The sequence below is a fragment of the Phascolarctos cinereus genome, unplaced genomic scaffold (genome assembly GCF_003287225.1).
Source record: "Phascolarctos cinereus isolate Bilbo 61053 unplaced genomic scaffold, phaCin_HiC Scaffold_1;HRSCAF=81, whole genome shotgun sequence".
Taxonomy (NCBI): domain Eukaryota; kingdom Metazoa; phylum Chordata; class Mammalia; order Diprotodontia; family Phascolarctidae; genus Phascolarctos; species Phascolarctos cinereus.
Window position 1 is genome coordinate 15,783,165 of NW_027555514.1, and position 22,805 is coordinate 15,805,969.

Consider the following 22,805-nt stretch of genomic DNA (forward strand, 5'->3'; position numbering starts at 1 on the left):
TGACTAGTAGGTAAGTCATTAAACAAACACCAATTAACCAGTTACATAGTGATGACTCTGTCTGCTTTCTTACTGAGCAGGGCTTTCCCTGGTGAGTCGATGGTTTGGGGTCTTCAGAAGACTGCCCAGGGAAGGGGCCCGTCTTCCCCTCTTACTACTGCTGTCATCAGAGTGTGGCTTCCCAAACACAACCATCCTGGCTCGTTATTTATTGTGCTGAGATGCCCCTAGCGTGTGAGAAGGGGACTGAGACACGTCACTTGCCTTCCATCAATCTTTCTCTCTCATTATGTCCAGAATAACGTGGCCATCTACGTAAGCTTAGGACATAGTGCCTGGCAGCACATGAAGGGCTTAATAAATGCTTTTTTCCTTTCTTCTTTCTTTGGGTCCTGTTTACTGAAAGCTGCTCCCCAAACCAGCCTTTTCATCAGCTATGGAGTATCACATACAACTGGACCACAGGGGGGCGCTACACTCAAGCCACTGGCCAAGTGGGTTTCTCAGTGCTCTCTCCCCTAATTCTGAATTCCATTTATCAGAGTGGGTTTTTCAGGGCGTCTGATGCACCTGCACAGCCCTCCCCAAAGGCTGTAGTATCGCCGCTGCTACCAGAGGGTACTCGGTCTACAGATGTTTGGCCTTCCTCTTTTAATTCCCTGAACTCCCAGGGACGCTGGCCCCTGGTTTAAAATGGCCTTATCCTGCTCCAATCTTTGTTTTAAGGAAAATCAATGGCACTAGAGCTCCCCCTTCCCCCTCACCTCCAACACTGAAGAAGTCTACTCTCTGCCAAATGTCTACCAACTTCATCTATCACGCAATTGAATTTTCAGTAGTTGCACGGTTTATTAAAATGTACTATCAAATGCTCCCCTTTCCAGGAAGGCTTTGCCCAGCTGGCTCCTCCTCCCCCGATCTCCTTCTTCTTCCAGTGGAAAGAAAGCTTAAGGGAAAGGACTCCTATGTTTGGAATCCACCACGATGAACTCTGTAAACAATGTCCAAACTGAGGGGTGCTAGCTCTGGGGCTGGCGATGGGTCTCCTGGCCCAGCTTCCCCAGCTGCTGAGGTTTGGGGACAGCCACCTCTTCAGGCTCTATATCCCATATCAGTACCTATAGCCTTTATCAGTACATGCAGAATAAATAACAGGTCACGGGAGTAGGGGGAGATGAGGAGGGGGACTCTTATAGTTGGAGGCCTCTTGCAGAAGGTGGCCCATGAGCTGAATTCTAAAGGAAACTAGAAATTCTAAGAGGCAGGTGTGAGGGCACGTTCCAGGCACAGGGGACGTTCAGCAGCGCACTGACTCAGGGTCTGTGCGTGGGGAATAGTCCAAAGGCTGGTTTGGCTGAACTGAAAAGTCCATAAGGGGGAATTATATGGATGAAGACTGGAAAGGTTGGACCAAACTAGATTATGAAAAGGCTTAGAAACCACTGGCCAGACTCCTTTCTCAACAGTGTGTTTGGGCTCCATTTCTGGGTCCTAAAGACAACGTGATGCGTGTCTGCCCCAGACCACTCTCATGATCTCCAGGTGAGTAAGGGGATCTCAGGGCTCACCTTGGAAGTCAAGCATGCTGGCTCCAGGAGGTCCCCGGGACCGGCAGCTCTCCCTCCATGGTGGCCCCTTCTTCTATCTTGTCACCCTAGCCAGATTGGCCGCCTAGTTGGGTAGCTATTTTTAGCTGCCAGTTTCAGTTTTAGTGCACATGCTGCTATGGCAACCCAATCACCTCGCCATTTTAAGTCGGTTATTAAAATGCCAGTCAAACTGGAATCTGCCTCAATCTCCCTTACTCTTTTTAACCACCATTTGAAAAAAACTCCAATTGATGAAAGCCCCCAGGTTCTGAAGGTCCCTGGGATTGCCAGCTTTCTACCTTCTCACCTTCCCCTTCTCCGGTCACATGACGCAGTGTGGAGGAAGGGCCCACCAAGGAGTCAAGTGGAGTTTCACCAGAGCTCTGGAGAAGCAGCAGTGGATGCTGGGAGTTGGTGCACAGCGAGAGGCCTCTTGGTGCATCGGTCAGAGGAGCCACATTCACTCCCTATCCGTGCAATATTAGGCAAGGTCCATGATCTCTCTGGCTTTCAGTGTCCTCTTCTGTCCAATGCTGGACAAGAGGAGCCCAAAGGAACAATGAGTTTCCACACTAGCATGGCTATCTCTCTCCTGAGCTTAGGGATTACCCGTGTGATGGATGTGCTCAGGCTGGGCTGGGAGGCCTCAGAAGTAAAAAGTCTTAGGCTATCTACATGGCAACTTCCTCTTTCTGAGCCTCAGCTGCCTCTTCTATAAAATGGGCATAACACTTGTCCTACCTATGGGAGAGTAATCTGTAACACTAGAAGGTCACATAGAAATGCTGGTTGAAAGACCGTGTAATGGAGTGGAAAGCAGCCTGGGTTTTGACTCAGAGAGCCTACGGTCATATCCTGACTCTTGCATATAACATCTGTAGACAGCGTTGCAAATCTTAAAGCGCTATATAAATTGCTAGCTATTGTTAATATGACATTATTCTTACAGAGGCAGCTGGTGGTGCAATGGATACAGTGCCAGGCCTAGACTTATAAAGCCTGAGTTCAAATCCAGCCTCAGACACTTAGTAGTTGTGTGACCCTGGGAAAGTCACTTAACCTCCATTTGTCTCAGTTTCCCTGTCTGTACAATGCAGATGATAATAATAGCTCCCATATCCTGGGTTGTTGTGGGCAACAAATAACAGATTTGTAGGAATGCTTAGCACAGTGCCGGGCACATGGTCAGGGCTAAATAAATGCTTATTTCCTTCCCTTCTAACTAGTTCGTTGTTCAGTCATTTCCAGCTGGGTTCAACTCTTAGTAACCCCATATTGAGTTTTCTTGGCAGAGATACTGGAGTGGCTGGCCATTTTCTTCTTCAGCTCATTTTACAGATGAGGAAACTGAGGCAAACAAAGTTAGGTGACTTGCCCAGGGTCATACAGCTAAGTAAGTGTCTACGGCCACATTTGAACTCATGTCCTCCTGACTCCAGGCCTTGTGCTCTAACCATTTTACCATCCAGCTCTCTTGGGTGACCCAGGGCACCTCTGGGTTGGCCTAGATGGCTCCTGCACCTCTACATCCTTGGTTTCACGACCCTATGATTTGAATCCCAGCTCTGGCCTATATGATCTCTTGGAGGTCACCTGGCCACTTTAGGCCTCTTCAAAATGAGGGAACAGAACTGTCTCTGGGCCTCCACCTGCCTCCAGCACCAAGTCTTGGCTCCTCTCATCACAGGAAGTGGGCAAGTTCAGCCTGGAGACAACAACCCACCAGGGGAGGAAAGGTCTTCAAGGGGAGCTGAAAGCAGTCTGGCTGTGCCTGCCCCCAGAGAAGCAACGGATGCATTTGGGAAAGAGACAGATGAAGATATCAACAACTTCTAAGAGTTTGAGGCGCCCCAAGATAGAACGGACTGCCTTGGGGCCCAGGGACTGAGGGGTGGCAGGCAGGGGTCTCACTGAGGAACAAAGCATCTGCCTGTGTCCCGATGAATGGCTAATCAACTTGAGGCAGGCAAACATGATGGAATGATAGTGCCATAATTGGCAAGGAATATAAAGATTCCAGAGAAGCACAGAAAGACTTAGATAAATCAATGCAACAGGAAATCAACAGGACCAGGAAAACAACACATGCAATGATGACATTAGCGTTAAAAGAAAAGACCACAATGAAACAACTGAAATGGAAGCCTGGGTAACTGTAACTATGTAACTAGCTCAGCCAGGAAGACAGGAGGACACAGCTCCCTCCCTGCTTTGTAGAGGGGAGGGAGGACCGCTAGGTCAAACGCTGCATATAATGTCAAACTTGATTGAGGTAATCATTAGGAAATTCTGTAACTATTGTTAAAATTAGCACCAATACTCTTCCCGAATCAGTATAGATAGAGGTTATGGAGGAGGGTCGTTACTAGGAGTTGGTAGCTCCAACCCCACACTTCTCTAGTCTCTCAAGTTTAGTTAATTAAGCAACTAATGCTTAATTGGGGACCAGTTAGTAGAGTCATTAGTGCCTGCAATTGACCTTACTTCCTCTGAGGGGACATAGCCTGGTGGGTGGTACCTGGCAAAGGGTTCAAATGTAATTCTTCAAACTACACGGGCAAACACGCCTGGTGCTCTTCTGAACCCGTTCCAATAGCTTTAATGGAGAAAGAGCTCTCCACTCTCCCTGACAGGCTGGGGTAGGGTTGCTCAGGCAATTGGACAATATCAACAGGAGCTAAGTTTCAAAGACTGGTGAGGGAGAAGTGAGAATTGATGCCTCTTCCTAAAGTAGATGCAATGGAATTACCCTAAATGCTCCAAAGCTGGGAAATGGGGACAATGGCTAATTCAGATGTACGTTCAGCGGGAGCCTGAAGGATGCCTCAGCAGCATTCCTGAAAGCCTCCACCTCCCCAAACCCTCCAAGCTGTGGGTTTCTGCAGGAGCAGCAGCAGCAGCAACAATAATAATAACCCTACCTGTTCTGAAAAAAACTGGAAACCCTTCTCGTCATGGATACATTCATAGGTCTCTCCAAGCACTGGATTGAAGGGTTTGCTTCCTGCTCGGAAGTAGCTGGACGCATAGGCAGACACGGCAAAAGCTGCCACGTACACCTGGGAACAGGCAGAAAAGAACCCACTCAATTTACCAGGCAAGCTTAGCAGCCAGCTGGGTGGCACAGGGCCTGGAGACAGGAAAACCTGAGTTCAAATCCCACCCCACACACTCAGTAGCTGTGTGACCCAAGGACAGTACCTTAACCATACTCAGCCTCTGTTTCCTAGCCTGTAAAATGGGGATAATAATACCTTAATCACCGGGTTATTGTGAAGATAAAATGAGATGTTTGTAAAGCATTTTGTAAACCTTAAAACACTGCATCAATGCGAGATATTATGGTGAACAAGCATTCATTGAGCCCCTACTGTGTACAATGTAAAAGTTCTATGCAGGTGTTGGGGACAGAATGATGATTATAGATTTAGAGCAAAACCACTCAGGTCCATTTTGCAGGTGGGGAAATGGAGGTAGTCAGAGATGAAGCCATACAGCTGGTGAGCGTCTGAGGCAGGGCCTGAAGTTAGGTCTTCCTGACTGTACGCAGGCAGTGCGGGGTGGTAGAAAGCACACTGGATCTTGGATTGGAGGGCCTGAGTTTGAATCCTACTTCTGATGCAGAGTGTCTTCTGATCCTTCTGTAAAGTGTGTGTGTATTGGGGGGGGGGGGTCACAAAGGGCCCTCCTAGCTTTAGATTGAAGATTCTATCATCCCTGGCCTAATGGGACTTCTATCATAGTAAGGGAAGAGGACAGATGGCCCAGCATGAAGACGTGGGACAAAGTGAAGGGAGAAAGAGTCAACAACTGGGAGGATTAGGAAAGGCCTGGAAAAGGTACATCTAAGCTAAGCCTTTAGGGGAAAAAAGGAGTTAGAGAAGAAGGCAGATGAAGAGAAAGTATATTATGGTGCATGTGAATATCCAGAAATGGGAGGTGATGCTGACTTTGGGGAAGAGACCATATGTCAGTTTGGTTAGAGGAGAGCCAAGTGATTTAAGGCTGGGAAGTTAGCTGGGAGTCTGAATGGCCAGTGAGGTAGAGAGAGCTTCTGGGCCAACATAAGGCAACAGGGAGCTATGGAAGTTCGTTGAGTGTAGGGGAGGGCAGTGACAGGGCCAGGAAGATTATTTTCTTTGTTGTGAGGAAGATGAGTGAGGTTGTTATTTAGTAGGTAACAGATCCATGTTAAAATGTAGCCCTGCTTTTGTCAAGATTTAATTGAATGAGGTTCAAACACCTCTCAATTCAGCAGACAACCTAATTCATCAACAATTCATTAAAATCTCATTTTCCTTTAGTCAGATTGGATGGTTAATGTTTAGCTCTTTTCTCCTCTCCTGCCTGGGCTCAGGGATGTGGCTAAAGGGGAAGAAATAATAATAATAGGGGCAGCTAGGTGGCGCAGTGGATAGAGCATCGGCCCTGAAGTCAGGAGGACCTGAATTCAAATCCAGTCTTAGACACTTGACACTTACTAGCTGTGTGACCCTGGGCAAGTCACTTAACCCCAATTGCCTTAAAATAATAATAATAATAATAATAATAACAATAAATAATAATAATAATAATAATAATAATAATAATAATAATAATAATAATAATAATAATAATAATGCTGACATTTCTATAGCACCCTAAGGTTTGCCAAGCAGTTTAGAATCTCATCTGAGCCCATCTACAAGTCACAGGCCATTAAGAAGGACAGAGCACAGATCTCACAGGGCCACACTGGGAGGCTCAAATGCTACCATGTCCCTAAAGAGCTTTGCAAACTGTCAGCTATTGCCATGAGGGTCATAGCTTATGTGACTTGCTCAGGCTCTTTTGGACATCTAGTCCAGAGCTTTAATTTCTACGGTAGGCTGCGTTTGGAAGAAAAAGAGCAGGGTGACATAAACTGAGTTAGAAATTGGCTATTCATCAAGAAAGATTAAATGAGGTATTAACCTAAAGATTTTTCATTCATTCATTCATTCATTCATTCATTCATTCATTCATTCATTCACTCTTCTCACCTCGTGTGCTTAGGTCTAAAGGTCTGTTTAACAATTGAGAACATCTGCAAACCATGCTTTCCTTTTCTAGTTCCCTCAGTGCCCCAAAGCTTATCATTCAATAGAATTTCATTAACAAACAAACACACAGTAACTCTCTTTCTGGTAAGCTAGTTCCCAGACGGTCCCTCCCCCCCTTTAGGGCACACAGACAGGCAACTTCCCAGTAACAGAATCACCTTCCAACACTTCCTGCCTCTCCTTGGGCCTCCAACCTATGTTCCCAAACTGATTTCACCATCCTCCCTCCCTCCCTCACACAGACACACCCGGCATTCCAGTCAAACCGGTCTAGATGTCCCTTCCCTATATACAACATTCCATCCCCGCTGCTGTTCCCCGTCTGCCCTATCCCTGAAGCGCTCTTCTTCCCCACTTCTGTCTCTTGGAATTTCTGCATCCCCTCCAGCCTCAGCCTCCCCTGGCCTTTCCTAATCCCCCCACTCAATTACTGCTCCTCCACCTAGTGCATAATTTGCATACACTTCTAGGTGGACATATGAGCTCCCCCATTAGAAGGTAAGCTCCTCGAAGGCAGAGTCTGGTTTTTGTTTGTTTCTTTGCGTCCACAGCAGGTAGCACACACGAGGTGCTTAATAAATGCTTCTTCAACTGAATTGTTTTGCACTTGTTAATGAAGAATCCAGATTCCTGGTTTTCCAGACTTTAAAGGAGGGCCAGGCTCATGGGAGGAACAGCCAGAACGCAAAACGGCACAGAAATGTCCTCTGCCAGTGAAGTCATTCACAGCTGGGCATTTTCAGACCTCTGAAACTCCTTCTGACAAAGCTGGCCCTGAAACATTCATCATTGCCCGGAGAACACCAGATGTCTGGGACTGTCTGACCTTCTCAAAAGGGGCTGAACAGGCCTGAACAGGCCACTAGGGGGAGCATGGTCCTTCAACAGTTTTTGCCTTTCTGGGAAAAACAGGAAAAACAAAGAAGCACGGGAAGGGGAAACTGAGCAAAGTACTCTGAGGACACAGAGTGCTTCCCAGCTTCCCTCTGGCAGGGTGAGGGCAGAGGTAAGCTCTCCTAGCATGGAACAGGCAAGATTTCCTCAAAGGAAAAAAAAAATGGTAGCAAGCATCTCGTATCTTCGATTTAGGGCTGGTGGGGACCTGTCAGAGACTGCTCACCCTCAGGATTACACATTAGCAAGAGAAAATGCAGGAAGGGCCCCCTTACACTGTGCCTCAGCAGCCCGTGGATTGGGCCATCAGTGGTCATGGCTCTGGGGCTGGAAAGGACCTTCCAGGTCATCCAATCCAATCCTCCCATTTTTACAGATGACAGGTGAGTGACTTGGTCAACCAAGGTCACAAGCAAAGAATGGCAGTGCCAGAACGTGGGCACTATGCAGCACCATCTACCTTGTACCACAGACTCCTCTGGGTGAGATTCTCAAACATGGTGTTCCTCTGTGCCAGGGAACAGACAAGCCCTCCCTTTCCAGGTCTAGCCATAGAGGTTATCCCGTCCTTCTGGGAAGGGCTGGACTTTCCAGCCAGCACTGAAAGGGCTACACAAGGTCACCCAGGCTCCTTTAGGTTGGCATCCACTCTCATTCTCCTGCCAGCCTTCAGCTTGCTCTAAAAGAAAAGGGCCGGCTCGCGGAGATCATGAAGCAGCTTTAGCCCTCATTGGCTGATGGGAACATATATCTGGTGTTAGACCCATCACCCCTGGACGAACGAGACTATGGTCGTTTCTCCCACAAGCAGAACCAAGTTAAAGAAAGGAATGCAGTGTGACCCTATCTCTAAAGTGTGTGTGGGTGTGTGCACATGTGTGTGTGGTTGGGGATGGAGCGGTGGGGGAGAAGACCCCTTCTTTCAAGGCCTTCCATGTTATGATGAGGGAGGAACCAAAGCAAGCCCAGGAGAACCCCTCTGGGTCTGGATTTCCTCCTCTTGTAAATGAGGACAGCATGGTCTCTTTCAGCTGTGATCCTACGAGCCCTATCACATGAGCCCGAATGGCAAAATCTGTGCTGCGCTAAGGGCCTTCCTGTGTTTGCCCTTCCTAGTGTCCCAGGAAGCCCCACCCTTCTGGGGCAGAACATTTCCTTCATTCTCTGGAGATTCTCTCTTTCCTCCCTTGCCGACAGTCCTTAGAGTGAGCTGTGACTTTCTCTGTTCTCCAGGGAGGTCCCTAAAGAGGTTTTCTGGAGGTGTGGGATGAGATTGCTTTCTGAGATCAATCCCACATCACACAGGGAAGTCCAAAGTAGAACTCAAACCCAGCTTTTCCAGGGTCAAAGTACATTTGCTGTTCCCCATAGCCTCTCAAAGAGTCCATAAAGAATCTGGGTTTTGGTTAATACAAGAATTAGCTCTGTGGAGGGTGGGGGGCTGACAGCTGGTGGTGACTCATCAGCATTTCCACAGTAGACGAGTCACCACAAGCCATCAGCCTGCTCAGCCAGGAGGGCACCTGGGCCAAAGGCCTGGCCTCTGAGACACCAGAGTCTATGTGGCCTGCTGGAAGATAAGCAGCCTTATTGTTTGCCTGGCGGCAGCAGGGAGAGAGAGAAGAGGCAAGCTCTAGCTGGCCACTGGGAGAGAGTGGGGGATAGACGGGCAGGTGGGAGGCCAGGGTGTGCCCAGAGGCCCAGGGATGAATCAGATGACCTCACACACTCTTGTAGCTCAGACAGCCGGGATAGGAGACGAAGGAGGAGCATGAGAGGGGCTTCCATGTGGCTTCTTCCTGCCTTTTCTAGCTTAAAGGCTTTCTGTGGGTACATGGAAAAGGGGCTTCACAGAAATTCCAAGAGAATGGAAATGGAAGCACAGATGGCAAAAAGAGGAAAAATGATCCTGGAGGGAAATTTGCCCCCAAAAGGGCAAAAAGAGCAGTTTCTGGAACAAAATTCTGTAGGTTTGTGAGAACACACACATATACATGTGTTTTCTGTGCCTTCTTGACAGACCTATGTGTATGTGTGCTTTCAGATAGTACAGTGGAAGAGTGTTAAATTTGGAGTCAAAGGACCTGGGTTCAAATCCTGTCCCTCCAGATAACCATTATGACCTTAGACAATAAGGTCTCCCAGGTCCTTAACTTCCACATCTATAAAATGAGGGAGTTGCGCCCAGTGACCTCTGAGGTCACTTCTAGCCCTTGATCTAGAATCCTATGAGAGGTTCCAGATTCAACTCCTGACTTGCTACTTATTACCTGTATAACCTTGGGCCACCTACTTAATGTCTCCCCGCCTTTTTCCTCCTGCGTAGGCGGGAGGTTGGATTTCTGGCAGCATCCCCCCCCCCCAGCCTCTGCCCTTGGGAGCCCATCCCCCTCACCATCCTCTCCAGGGGGTCTGGTGTCCTCGAGGCCTGGTCCAGCAGCTCACTGTACTCCAGCTCCTCACAGAGCCGCTGCAGCGTGTTCAGTGGCTCATTCAGCTCCACAGGCATGGCCACCTTGGACAGATCCTTCCCGATGTTGTTTCTCAGAATATTCCAGAGACTGATGTTGCTGGTATTGGGGCAGGGCGCCGGCAAGCAGGTCCGCCGTCTGCTCTGGCCTCCTGGGTCACTTTCAAGAATGGGGCCTGGAAGGGACAGAAGACAACCTCACTTTCAGCTCATCAATCGATTTCTTTCCCTCTCTCTCTTGTTAAAATTTAACTCTAATTTAAAAAAAATTAACTTGTTATTGTCTTCACACATCATATCTGAATGTGCTATTGTACCTAACCATGTGTCCAGAGTCTTCCCTTGTGAGAAAGAAAAACAGTTCAGAAAAACCAGCCAACAAAGCCTGACAGCATATGCGACATGTTGTACCCACAGGCCACCACCTCTCTTAGTAGGCAGGTAGGTGCATTTCCTCATCTCTTTGCCAAGACTGGTCACTACAATTATACAGGGTTTGCCTTCATTTTAGGGTCTTTTCATTTACGTTGATGTAGTTCCTGTGCAGAATATCTTTCTGGTTCTGCTTATTTCCCTCTGCATCAGTTCATATAAGTCTTCCTGTGTTTCTCTGAATTTTCATACACGCCTTCCTTTTTTCATTCCCCCTCACCCGGAGGGCCCAGGTACCATCCTGGTACAGTCACCTTTGTGCAAAACAACACCAAGAGCTCTCATTTCTATAAGACGTTTGAGGTTTACAAAGCATTCTCCTCTTCTTCCTGGTGCTCCTCTCAGGGGACACTCATCTCCGGACTCCACACCTCTTCACTGGCTGTGCCCCACGCCTAGAATGCCCTCCCTCCTGGCTCCCTTCAGGAATCAGCTCCAAAGCCAGTTTTTGTTTTTGTTTTTGTTTTGCTTTTCAATGAGGCAATCAAGGTTAAGTGACTTGCCCAGGGTCACACAAAGTCACTTTCTGCAGGAGGGTTTTCTATCTCTCCTTGCCTCCATCTGCACAGTTACTGCCTTTCCTGCAGCTTAGGCACGCTTTTGGCAGATTGTCTCCCCCATGAGGGTATGGCCTCCTTAAAGGCAGGGACTGGGCTTTTGTCTTTCTTTGTGTCCCCAGTGCTTAGCACAGGGCCTGGTACCTAGAAGGGCTTAACAAATGTTTGTTGATTGACTGATGAATACCCCGTAGTGCTGGGAGTATAGATGTTATTATCCCATTTTACAAATGAGGAGACTGAGGCACAGAGCACTTACATAATTTCCCCAAGGTTACAGTTGATAAACATCAGAAGGAGGGTTTGACTTAGTATCTTGGCACCTGAAGTCCAGTACTCTTACTAGAGCTCCTAGATATGATGGCTGATAACACCTCACCCATCGAAACTCAGGAGACCAGCCAACTCATTTCTCTAGATTGTAGCTGATGCTATTTCAGGTTCTCTTGTCTCCAGAATATGCACTATTCACCAGAGAGCCCCTCTGCCTTTGCTCAGAGATGGAAAGCTGGTCCAGGCTCAGAAGAGGAGGGTGCTGGCAGGAGTTACCCCAGGGTAGGGGGTGCAGCAGGTCCAAGCAGGAAGGGGAGGCCATTAGTGAAAATGAATCCATGAGCACCATGGCTGTCAGGACGGGAGCGGTGTGGCCCAGTGGATAGTACACTCACTGGTCTTGGCATCAAGAAGACCTCCTTCTGCAGCCCTCTGCAGACACTCCAGACCCTATGGGTTAGTAATACCATGGATTTCATGGGGCTGGTGTGAGATCAGGTCTGGAAGGTGCTTCACAAACCTCAAAATGTCAGTGGTCATTATTCCACGCTGAACAAATACTTAACTCAGGTAATGACCAGAAAAGGAGGAATTAATTTTTCACTGTTGTTGATGTTATAAGGACCATCGATATTCCAGTGATGTAATATCAATATTAACAATGATGACAATAACAACTGATAGTTACACAGCACCTTCGGGTTTGCCAAACATTTTTGATACTTTATAGCCTTCTAATAACCCTCAGAGGTAGGCACTATTATTCTCAGCCCCATTTTACAGATGAGGAAACAGGCTAAGAACAGTCACAAGGCTCATAAGCTTCAGAGGTTGGATCTGAACCCAGGTCTACCTGAGCACAGGTCCTTCCCTAGAATGCTGGGTCAGGGCTGATCCATAGAGAAGACAGCAGAAATTCAGGATCCAAGCCTCCCTCCTCTTCCTGCCTTTGCTCACTGGTGCATGTCCCCTGGGTCTGAGGCATGCCTGCAGCCTGGCCATTTCTTTCCTGAGATGCTCCGAGCACTGAACTCTGGCACCCCCTCCTCAGGACCGGCTGCCTGGCCGCTGCAGCGCAAACCCAGCCAAACGTTCAGGGCTCCAAGGCATATCCCATCGCTCTGAAGGCTCCAGCCAAACAATTCTTAACCTCCTCCAGCCTGTGACCAGAGGAAACGCATAGCTCTTCCTACTCCTCTTTCCTCACTTTCTGCCTTCTCTTCCCATGTCATCTTCCTCTTTTCCCTGTCTTGCTCCTTCTCTTTCCCCATCATCTTCTTCCTCTTCTGAATTCAGATTTCTGACTATAAAGCCAGTGCTCCAAACGGACACGTGTTTTTCTAAACTGTTTTCGATGAGGTGGTAGGTTGTTTGGTATTTATGGTGCTCATTAGACAGTATTTATTATGTGCCTACTGTATGGAGAGCCCCAAGTTAGTTGCTGAGGAGACAGAGGCATAAGCTGTTTCCCCTGCCTTCAAGAGTCTCGTGAGCTAGTCATGATGACAGGGCATAGATGGAAACTAGAACCAATATATGGTAAAGTGCAAAGGGCAGAGGGTCCTCAAAACAAACTTGGGGAAGCTGTCATAGTGTGGGGTCCCTGGCTGATAGCTCAGGGTCCAAATAATACCATACTTCTATATCAGTTGAGAGGGTTCCAAGTGAGGAAGTTCTCTTCCTGCCCCCCTCCCCCTGCCCCAAGGAGGTGACAATCTACTGAGTGGCACCCCCAGCCTAGGCTGGCCTGAGAGCCTCTGGGATTCCCCATGGCACCAGGAGGCTAGAATCCTCCACCTGGAGAACAGGCTTCTCTGTGGCTAAATCCTCCTTAAGTCACATGCAAGCAAGATTGTTCAATCTGCTATGATTGTTAGGAGGCTATTTTCACAAAGCCTATTAGCCATGCCTGGAATCAAGCAATACTCACTCTTAAATGCTATGACTTGTTAGAAGAAAAGAACCAAACAAATTTAGGGGATCCTTTTTATCATGACTGAGCCTCAGTTGGCTGGAAGAGGGTGTTCTCAGAACCTCTCATGGGCCATAACCCCTAGGATGTGGTACTTGTCACTTTCAAAACTGTGATTCCTCCCTGCCCCAACCTCCTGAGGACCCTGGAAGCCCGCCATGTTACATGCCACACAAAAGATACTTGGATACTCTAATATTCCAACTGAGTGGAGAGGCAGCTCAGGATGGTGGATAGGGCACTGGATTTGGAGCTAGGAAGACCTGGATTCCAATCTCCCCTTAGATACTTACTAGCTGTGTGACCCTCACCAAGCCACTCAGCTTCTCTGGGCCTCAATTTCCTTATTTTGTAAAAAGATGGGGTTGGACTCGATGGCTGTCTGGCTGTTTGGGTTCACCTCTAGGGTCCTATGATCTGTGTTCTCATGGATGTGGGGCCTCCTGCTAGTGACCACAGCCCATTTCTGTCTACCCAGGCTGGGTGGCTCTCATCTAGGCTTCTAGAAGCTTCCCTCGTGGGGTCCCTCCAACATGCTGATGGCCAATCCTCACTTTCCTTTGACATCACAAAGGTACCAATGGAGCCCATGGATGGACCACCGGTTATTCTTTGCTCTTGCTCTGGCCCATCTTTATTGAGCATGGCTCTCTTTGGATAGAGCATGCCTCTGTGGAGGCATGTTCACTCGGCTTCTCCCACTTGGCCACGGGCTCACACCCACCATCTGCCTCTCCATCTTAGTCTGGGCGTCCCCATTTTCTGTCCTTAGAGACTGTCCTGTACCATGGCTGGTGGCCACAGATAACCGGAAGGATGGATAAAGGACAGTGTTCCCTGAAGCTGTTAGTTTAATGGGCTCAAGCCTGTGGCAATGACTGTATATAGAAAATAGAAATGGATTCTCACAGGCTACATCGTGACTTGGAAACCCACAAATTAATACTATCTCTGTTGCATCATATTTTTGTTTATTTTGGAAAACATTTCCCAATTTCATTTTAATCTGATATAGGCCACAAGGGAGTTTGCAGCTCCTGAGCCTGACCTCTCTGGTATACAGTAGAGGAAGAAAGATAAGTCTGAATGGCAGTGGATGCTATTAAGCTGGTGACTGGTCCCCGGGGGCGCTAATGCCTCCTATACCATCATTCTCCATGTGAGGACTACTCTAGGACCAGGTCTTAAACTCCTGATGTGCGTCCTTCTGGTTCTCTGTGACTAATCTAACAAGCACTTAGTAAGCCCCTAAACCCTGGCTTAAAGACAAAAAGTGGCCGCTGTCCTTAAGGACATTCAATGCCAAGGGAGGCTTCACAGGGCCTGGCACGGTCCCAGTACACAGCCACTACTTAACAAGTGCTCCTGCTCCATAAGAAGAAAAACATTCCCTTTTTGACAGAGAAACATTGTGGTCCTACCTAACGTCTGCCTCTCATCCTCCAGATCATTGCTGAGGTTATCCATGGAGACGTTATCACTTACATCACTGATGTATGAGTCATCATCAGAAGCCTGCAGGAGAAGAGAGAAATATCTTCGTTAAGCCGAGCATTCCAGGGCCACACCATCGTGAGAGTTGAACAAATGGTGGCTAGGATCATTTCCCCAAATGGCTCAACGCTATGAGGCACAAATGTGATCGTGCTATTTTCCCAGCTACCTCCTCCAATCTGACGAAGAAGACATTCAAAGCCTTTTAGACATTTACTGGAATCAAGCAATATTCATTCTTAAATGGAGTGGCTCATTATCAGAAAAAGCATCAAATAAACTCATGGTATCATCATTATTGTGCAAAAGCCCCATTTGGAATATTAATCATAATAAACTCTTATTCTTTCTGAATCAATTAGAAAAAACCCAGACAGACTGAGTTGAAGTTTAGAGTTTTATTGTCTATGAAAACAGGATTTATGGAAATCAATACCATATGCGAGCTTGCCAGGAGAATGCCTTTGTCACTCATGAAAACAAGCCCTGGGAGCAGCATTCATTTGTTCTCAACTAATGGAGGATTCTCACCTACTCACTGAAGCAGGACAGAATCTGGCAACACAATTATTCATCAGCTCACGTGACTATGTTCATCTTCCAGTGACATACGGGTTAAATTCCACTGGGACAAAGGCTACGGGAGAAAGCCCGATTCTTTCACTGCAGTGGAACTTTGCTTAAGGTGAATACATTCACTAGAAGTTAATCCCTCTCCCATGTTGTGAGCTGAAGAGAGTTGCCAAAGTGCCACTTTGCCATGATCAATCTGCCCATGAGCCAATTTTGTGAAGTGAGAGGGAGATGTCACATTCATGTTGATCCTCACACCTCTCCCAAAAGGCATGGACTTGGGGGAGGGGGCTGTCCTGTTGCTCCAGTTGGTAGTTTGAGAGTCTCCAGGGTGTGGGGGAAGAGGATGGGCTGTGCTGTTTGAAGTGATAAGGGCTAACAAGGTTCAAAGAAAAGCTGCTTGATAGTAGAACAAAAAAAACCCCCATATATATCTCTACTCCCACTCCACTCCCACCCCACTCCAGGCATGCTACTACAGCCACATTTAATCAGAGGTTGTCATTACAGACTCCATAGCATCCAACGAGATAACACATACGTAGAAGTACTTTGCACATTTTATAGCACTATACAAATGCTAGTTGTTGTTGTTATTATTATCATTAGTCGTTGTTGGAGCTGACTCACCAAAGCAACGTAAGAAAAACTATCTTAAAATTTAAAGAAAAGCAAAGGTCAAACCTCATTTTCTGAGGAGCTTGGAGACAGCAAGACTTCTTGGGCGTCGAAAAACTCTGAAAGGGAGTCTGTGATGGAGAGCCGACTTTCATTGGAGAGCTGATGGACGAGGGCTCTGCTTTCTTCCCCAGAGACCTCCTATTTTCAAACCAAACCAAACCAAAGAAAGGCACTGAGAAAAGTTATCCGGAAACTCGTACGGTACGAGGCAAAGAAGAATCTTTAAAAAATCAGTCCCGGAGCACCTGTGATCAGATTTTGATTTCAAAGTGGGAGCAAGTTCTGAAAATCAGGAGGCCCAGACATTCACTGAACAAAGTGGAAAGCCAAGCTTCCCAGGCCCTGGACAGGCCACTCACAGAAACAGGTCACCACTCACATTTCAAGGCAAGGGGATATATTCTGCCGACAGAGACAAACAATTTTTTTTCATTCAAGGGAGAGAAAACCTTTTTCTGAAATAGATTTCCCACCTTTTCTATTTCCTCCTCCTTCTACTTCCCAACCTCTTGTGGTCCTCGTACCACCTTCCTATTGTCGTCATTCGGTTTTATCTGACTCTTCGTGACCCTTTATGGGGTTTTCTTGGAGAAGATACTGGAGTGACTTGTCATTTCCTTCTCCAGCAGATTAGGCAGAGGTTAAGCGACTTGCCTAGGGTCACACAGCTGGTGTGTGTCTGAAGCTGGGTTTGAACTCAGGTCTTCCTGACTCCAGGCCTGGCACTCTATCCACTAGGCCACTAGCTGCCTCCAAACCTTCCTGTATTCCCTAGTTATCATTAAAGAAATAAATTCGAGAGTTTACTAGGCACATGAGAAATAAAAACATTAATTTTAATAGGATAATCTAGTTATTAAATATCTCCCATACTCCCTTGCTCATCTTTCATCACTCCCTCTACGCTAACAATTGCTTTCTAACTCTCACTTGCACCAAAGGTCTGAACACACTTGTGCACGGGATTCAGAATGATATTAAATTCCTTCTCCTGGTGAAGAGCAACACATCTTTGGCACAGAGAGGCAGCTCGGAAGGAACCCTAGTTCTGGCAGGAAGAAGAAATCCACCATGCCTATTGACCTCTTTCTCTCCCTCAAATTTCTTTTATCTGCCTCAGAAAAAGTAAGAGGTCAGGGCAGTAAGCCTAGAATCCCTACTTCTTCCCAGCCCTCAAGGATGGCCTCAAACTCTCTGGGCAAGACGGCCATGACACTCTGAGCCTACACTCAAAATGGGACACAGGAAATCCTCCTGCTCCTCTGTGGGAAAAGACTCGAGCCCGTGCCATTCAATTACTTAGAAGATGGCGCATCAGCCCATCTGGTGCTGCCTGCCAGTGTACTCTGCACCGAGAGGCTTGACAATTCCATCATGGCGGCTAAACAAGCTTGTTCCACATCACTCATACATCTAATGACATGTCCTAGGCTGGCCCTCAGAATGATGCAGACAACCCAGGAAAAGGAAGAGTTTAAATGCTTGGGGCCCATTGCACAGGCCCATAAGACAAAGGGACTGAGGATCGGCATTCATTTTTTAGATTATTCACAAAGAGTAAAAGAACTGAAATCTTTCTCTGGAGTCTTTATTACACGGATGACCTTAAGTTCTCAAAGACTGTACCAGTACAGCACCAGCTTTGGTAGGGCAACTAGGTGGTGCAGTGGATAGAGCATTGGGCTGGAGTCAAGGACAAGTGAGTTCAAACCCAGCTTCAGACTCTTACTAGCTGTGTGAGTCTAACCTGTTTGCCTCAGTTTCCTCATCTGTAAAATGAGCTGGAGAAGGAAATGGCAAACCACTCCAATATCTCTGCCAAGAAAACCCCAGCTGGGGCCATGAAGAGTCAGGCATGACTGAAATGACTGAACATCACCACCAAGCTAGGGAGGCCATGAGGATGGACTCAGTGATTAACTACATGTCTGCATTTTCTAAATTTATTTATTTTTAGTTTTCAGCATTTGCTTTTATAAGATTTTGAGTTCTAAATTTTTCAGCCCTCCCTCCACTCCCCCTTCCCCAAGACAGCACGCAATCTGATATAGGCTATACATGTATGATCGTAGTAAACATATTTCCACATTAGTCATGTTGTGAAAGAAGAATCAGAACAGGAATATGTGTCTATATTCTGAAGCCCAGTCTCTCCTAGTTCAGTGAGGTGAGCAGTGTAGTAGATAGTGGCAGTCAGAGGACCCGAGTTCAAATCCGACCTCTGATGCTTACTACCTGTGTGATCTTCAGCAAGTCACTTGAGTTTGTTGGGCCTCAGTTTCCCTCTGTGTGAAGTGAGGGGTTTAAACTAGATGGCCTCTGCAGTCTCTTCAAGATTCGGAATCCAGTGATTCTAAGAGAGTCCACAGCAGGTCAACTAAAGGTGGATGCATTTCTCATCCAGAGCAACTTAGAAAGATCACAGATTCACAGAGGGGTCACGATCTACACTGGCAGAGGGAAGAGACACAGGGAAGGCATTAATGAGAACTTACTCATGCAGCCCAGGATGTCAGCATCATTTCCAAGATGGCACTTCATAATTCATATACCAAAGAGAAGGAGAGAAGAAACTATAAAGGAAGAAGGGAGGGGAAAAAAGGAAAAAAGGGGGGAGGAGGAAAGAGAGGAAGAAAAAAGGAAGGAAGGGAAAAAGGAAGGGAGAAAGGAAAAGGAGAAAGAAAGAAAAAAGAAAGGAAGGGAGGAAAGGAAGAGAGAAGAAAAAGGGTAAAAGGAACAAAAGGAGGGAAGCAAAAAGGATGGAAGAAAGGAAAAAGGACACAAGGAAGGAAAGTGGGATGGAAGGAATATCAAAGTGTAACGCTGGGAATCTTGGCTGCCTGGGGCCTGCAGGGTAGGGGGCTCTAGGAGCTAGGAAATGAAGAGGGGAGCTCTGGAGACAAATTTCATCCAGCAAGCCAGCTAGCCATGCCATCTGTCTTCTTGTTTGTCATGCCTGTGAATCACTTACAAGAAAACTAGGGCCATATTCCCTACTCAGCTTCCAAGAAGCAGCTGAGCTTCCTAGGGGCAAAACACTGATGTTTTCATGGCTGGGGAAGTCAGCTGAAATCACTGCTAAATCAGCACCTGGGGCAGGAAACAGGGAGAAGTATGGGAAGCTTAGCCAGACACAGAAAAGGGATGTAAGAAATAGAAAAATGGCATCAACTGGGTTGATTCCAAAAAGACTTTGGAAGGGTAGGACATTGGGCCAAGATGAAAAGACTGACAATTCATTGGGATAAACGTAAGTCGAATCAGCTTTGGCAGCACTAAAGAATGCCGGGTCTGGTGCCAGAGTGCCCGAGGAGGAATCCCAGCCGCACAGTCTTCGTCAGGCAAATCACGGAAGGTCATGGAGCGTTCTTTTCCTCCTTTGTCAAGTAAGGGTGTTGGACTGTGGCCTGCATGGTCTCCCCCGGTCCTCTCCTCTGTGAAGGCTTCTAGGTCAGCGTTACTGGGGTGAGAGGCCACCAGAAGGACACCCATTCCTGGAACACTTTGGGCTCTGTTTTCAAATCCCCAGCTGCTACAAATCTCAGATCAGGCGAAGACAAGGCAGCGTCTTTGTCATTCAGGATGAATGATTAACTCACTGAGGAGTGATTATTCTAATAAAGTGAAGAAATGGGGGAAACAGGACCTACAAAGAGCATTCTAAACAAAGGGAAGAATGTGGGAATGGCCAGGGGTTGGGACAGGCCCCATCCTTTCCCCATTCATGTGATCTCTTTATCTTTATCTTTATCTTTCTCTCTCTCTCTCTGTTTCCACATCTGAGAAAGGGGGAGAATCCCCAAGTCAGAAGGCCTTCCATACTCCAGGGCAGCAGGTCCCTAGGGTCTGCCCAGCTCTCACTACCGGGGAGCTGTAATTCTGAGCAAGTTTTTTCTTACATCTTTCTGCCTGTGAGACTCCCTTACTTCCTTCAAAGGTCAGCTTAATAATAAGAAAAATATTTATGTAATAATAATAATAGTTGTTATAATACTTTAAGGTTTGCAAAGCACTGTACAAATATTCTATTGGTTTATCTTCCTAACAACCCTGGAAGGTAGGTGCTATTATCATCTCCATTTTACAGATGGGTAAACTGAGGCAGAGGCTTAACTAACTTGCCCAGGGTCACACAGCCAGTATCTGAGGCAAGACTTGAATTCAGATCTTCCCAACTCCATAGGCCCAGCACACTATCCACTGTGCCACGCAGTTACCATCCGCTCAGGGCTTTCCTGAACCTCCCAGCTACTCATTCTCCCCCCAAAAATATCACCTCCTGGGTTTTTACAGAGGAAGCATATAGTGGATAGAAAGCTGGTCTCCAAGCCAGGAAGGTCTGGGGTCAAGCCCAATTTTGACATATCCTGGCTGTGAGACCCTAGGCAAGTAACTTTACCTCTCGTGATCTAGGAGACTCTGTAAAACTATATGCTGCAAAAAAGGTGCCAACGTGTGATGTTTCCACATTGTTGGAAAGAGTGACTGCACTAGAGAGTTTCCTGACTACAAGGAAATCACAGTTTGGGTCCTTATCACTTATCCCTATATTTGTATGAACTTACGTATGTCCATATAAGCTCTCTGAGGGCATGGAATGATTGTCTGTATCCTGTGTCTAGCACAGCTCATGGCACATAGTAGGTTTAATAAATGTATGATTGCAAGTCATTCCCCAAATGACAAATGGTCAAAGGATATGAACAGGCAGTTCTCAGATGAAGAAATTAAAGCCACCTATAGTCATATGAAAAAATGCTCTAAATCACTATTGATTAGAGAAATGTAAATTAAAACAACTCTGAGGTATCACATCACACCTATCAGGTTGGCTAATATGACAAAACAGGAAAAGGATAAATGTTGGAGAAGATGTGGGAAAATTGGATGGAACACTACCACATTGTTGGTAGAGTTGTAAACTGATCCAACCATTCTGGAGAGCAAAGGGCTATAAAATGGTGCATATCCTTTGACCTAACAATACACTTCTAGGTCTGTATCCAAAAGAGATCATACAAAAATATTTATGGCAGCCCTTTTCGTGGTAGCAAAGAATTGGAAATTAAAATGAAGCCCTTCAGTTGGGTAATGGCTGAACAAGCTGTGGTATATGAAGGTAATGGAATACTATTGTTCCATAAGAAATGATGAGCAGATGGATTTCAGAAAAATCTGGAAAGACTTGCATGGTCTGATGCTGACTGAAGTGAGCAGAACCAGGAGGATATTGTACACAGTAACATCAACACTGTGTGACGACCAACTTTGTTAGACTTAGCTGTTCTGAGCAAGGCAATAACCTAAGACAATTCCAAAAATTCATGATGGAAAATACTATTCACATCCAGAGAAAAAACTATGGTGTCTGAATGCAGATGGAAGCAGACTATTTTCTCTTTCTTTTGTTGTTTTTTGTTTGTTTTTTTCTTGTTCGTGGTTTTTCCCTTTTGTTCTGATTCTTCTTTCACAACATGACTAATGTGGAAATATGCTTAACATGAGTGTACATGTATAGCCTACACCAGATTGGGGAGGGGGAAGTGGAGGGAGGGGAGAAAATTTAGAACTCAAAATCTTATAAAAGCAAATGTTGAAAACTACAAATAATTAAATTAATTCATTTTTAAAAACAAATGCATGATTGAGTTCCATGAAGCCTCAGTCTTCCTCTGGGCCCTTCTTCCCACAGCTTTGGGTTCTGCCCTTTGTCACCAAACAGAACAAGTCTGGTCCCACTCAGGAGAGCTCAACTGCGTACCCCTGGGATGTTCTAAGGGAAATGTTTTGTGAACTGGAAAGTGCAATGGAAATGTCAGTTATTGGTATAGTCAGGGACTTGCTGTTTGGGTAAACGGGAAGGCTCTCCCAACAAAAAGAATGGAATCATTGAAAAAAAAAAAGAAAAGAAAATAAACTCCTCTTCTTGTTGTTCAGCCATGTCTGACTCTCTGTGACCCAATTTGGAGTTTTGTTGGCAAAGATCTTGAAGCGGTTTGCCATTTCCTTCTTCAGCTCATTTTACAGATGAGGAAACCGAGGCAAACAGGGTGAAGTGACTTATCCAGGGTCATACAACTAGTAAATGTCTGAGGCCACATTTGAACTTGGGTCTCCTTGTTTCTAAGCCCAGCACTGTATCCACTGCACCACCTAGCTGCCCAAACTCTTCTTCTAGGGTAAAAATAAAGCAATAAAAATGACCAAATAAAGACAGATCTTTGAAGGAGATTTTGTAGAACTGGTACCAAACTTCATGAGGCTGTGGATTCTCTGCTTCCACTGCCTGGTTCTCTCCCTTTACTTACAAATCTATGGTAGATCCCTGGTGTTCACAGAGGACTTTACTCTGTATACAAACAACCTATTAGATCCTCACAACAATCTCCTGAAAGCATCATTGCCCCCATTTCACAAAGGAGGAAACTGAGGCTCGAAGGGCAGTCTGGCTCCCACCCCCCTCTCCAGCCTAATTTCTGCTCCTTCTCTTCCGAACCCCCAGCTCCAACCAAACTGGTCCACACTGAGCACTCCTCACTGCCATACATTTGCATACACCATGCCCCAGGTATGGAATGCCTTCTTTCTTAGAATCCTGGCTTTGCTACAAGGCTCCTCTCTGGGGTCACTTCCTTCTAGGAAGCCTTCCCCAATCCCCTCCAACCCCAGTTTGAAGGGCTCTCTCTGGCCTCACTTGTGTTACTGTACAAACTATATCCTCCTTCCCCTTCCCCCTCCACTGCAGGAGACTGTAAACCTCTTGAAGGAAGGGGCAGGGTAATTCATTTT

At 46.5% G+C, this 22,805-nt stretch overlaps 1 protein-coding gene across 9 annotated transcripts in view; it reads right to left on the reverse strand.

The window, feature by feature from the left end:
- The window catches only part of OSBPL3 (oxysterol binding protein like 3), a 146,374-nt gene that overhangs the window by 23,358 nt on the left and 100,211 nt on the right, over nucleotides 1-22,805 (reverse strand). For 8 of the 9 annotated variants that reach the window (XM_020993236.2, XM_020993237.2, XM_020993240.2 and 5 more), the window contains 4 exons: nucleotides 16,020-16,154; nucleotides 14,690-14,783; nucleotides 9,960-10,210; nucleotides 4,511-4,648 (listed from right to left, as the gene is read on the reverse strand). In XM_020993236.2, coding sequence (XP_020848895.1) covers nucleotides 4,511-4,648; nucleotides 9,960-10,210; nucleotides 14,690-14,783; nucleotides 16,020-16,154 — 618 coding nt within the window. The remainder of the gene's footprint in view (nucleotides 1-4,510; nucleotides 4,649-9,959; nucleotides 10,211-14,689; nucleotides 14,784-16,019; nucleotides 16,155-22,805) is intronic. The other variant, XM_078150926.1, reaches the window with a different exon arrangement.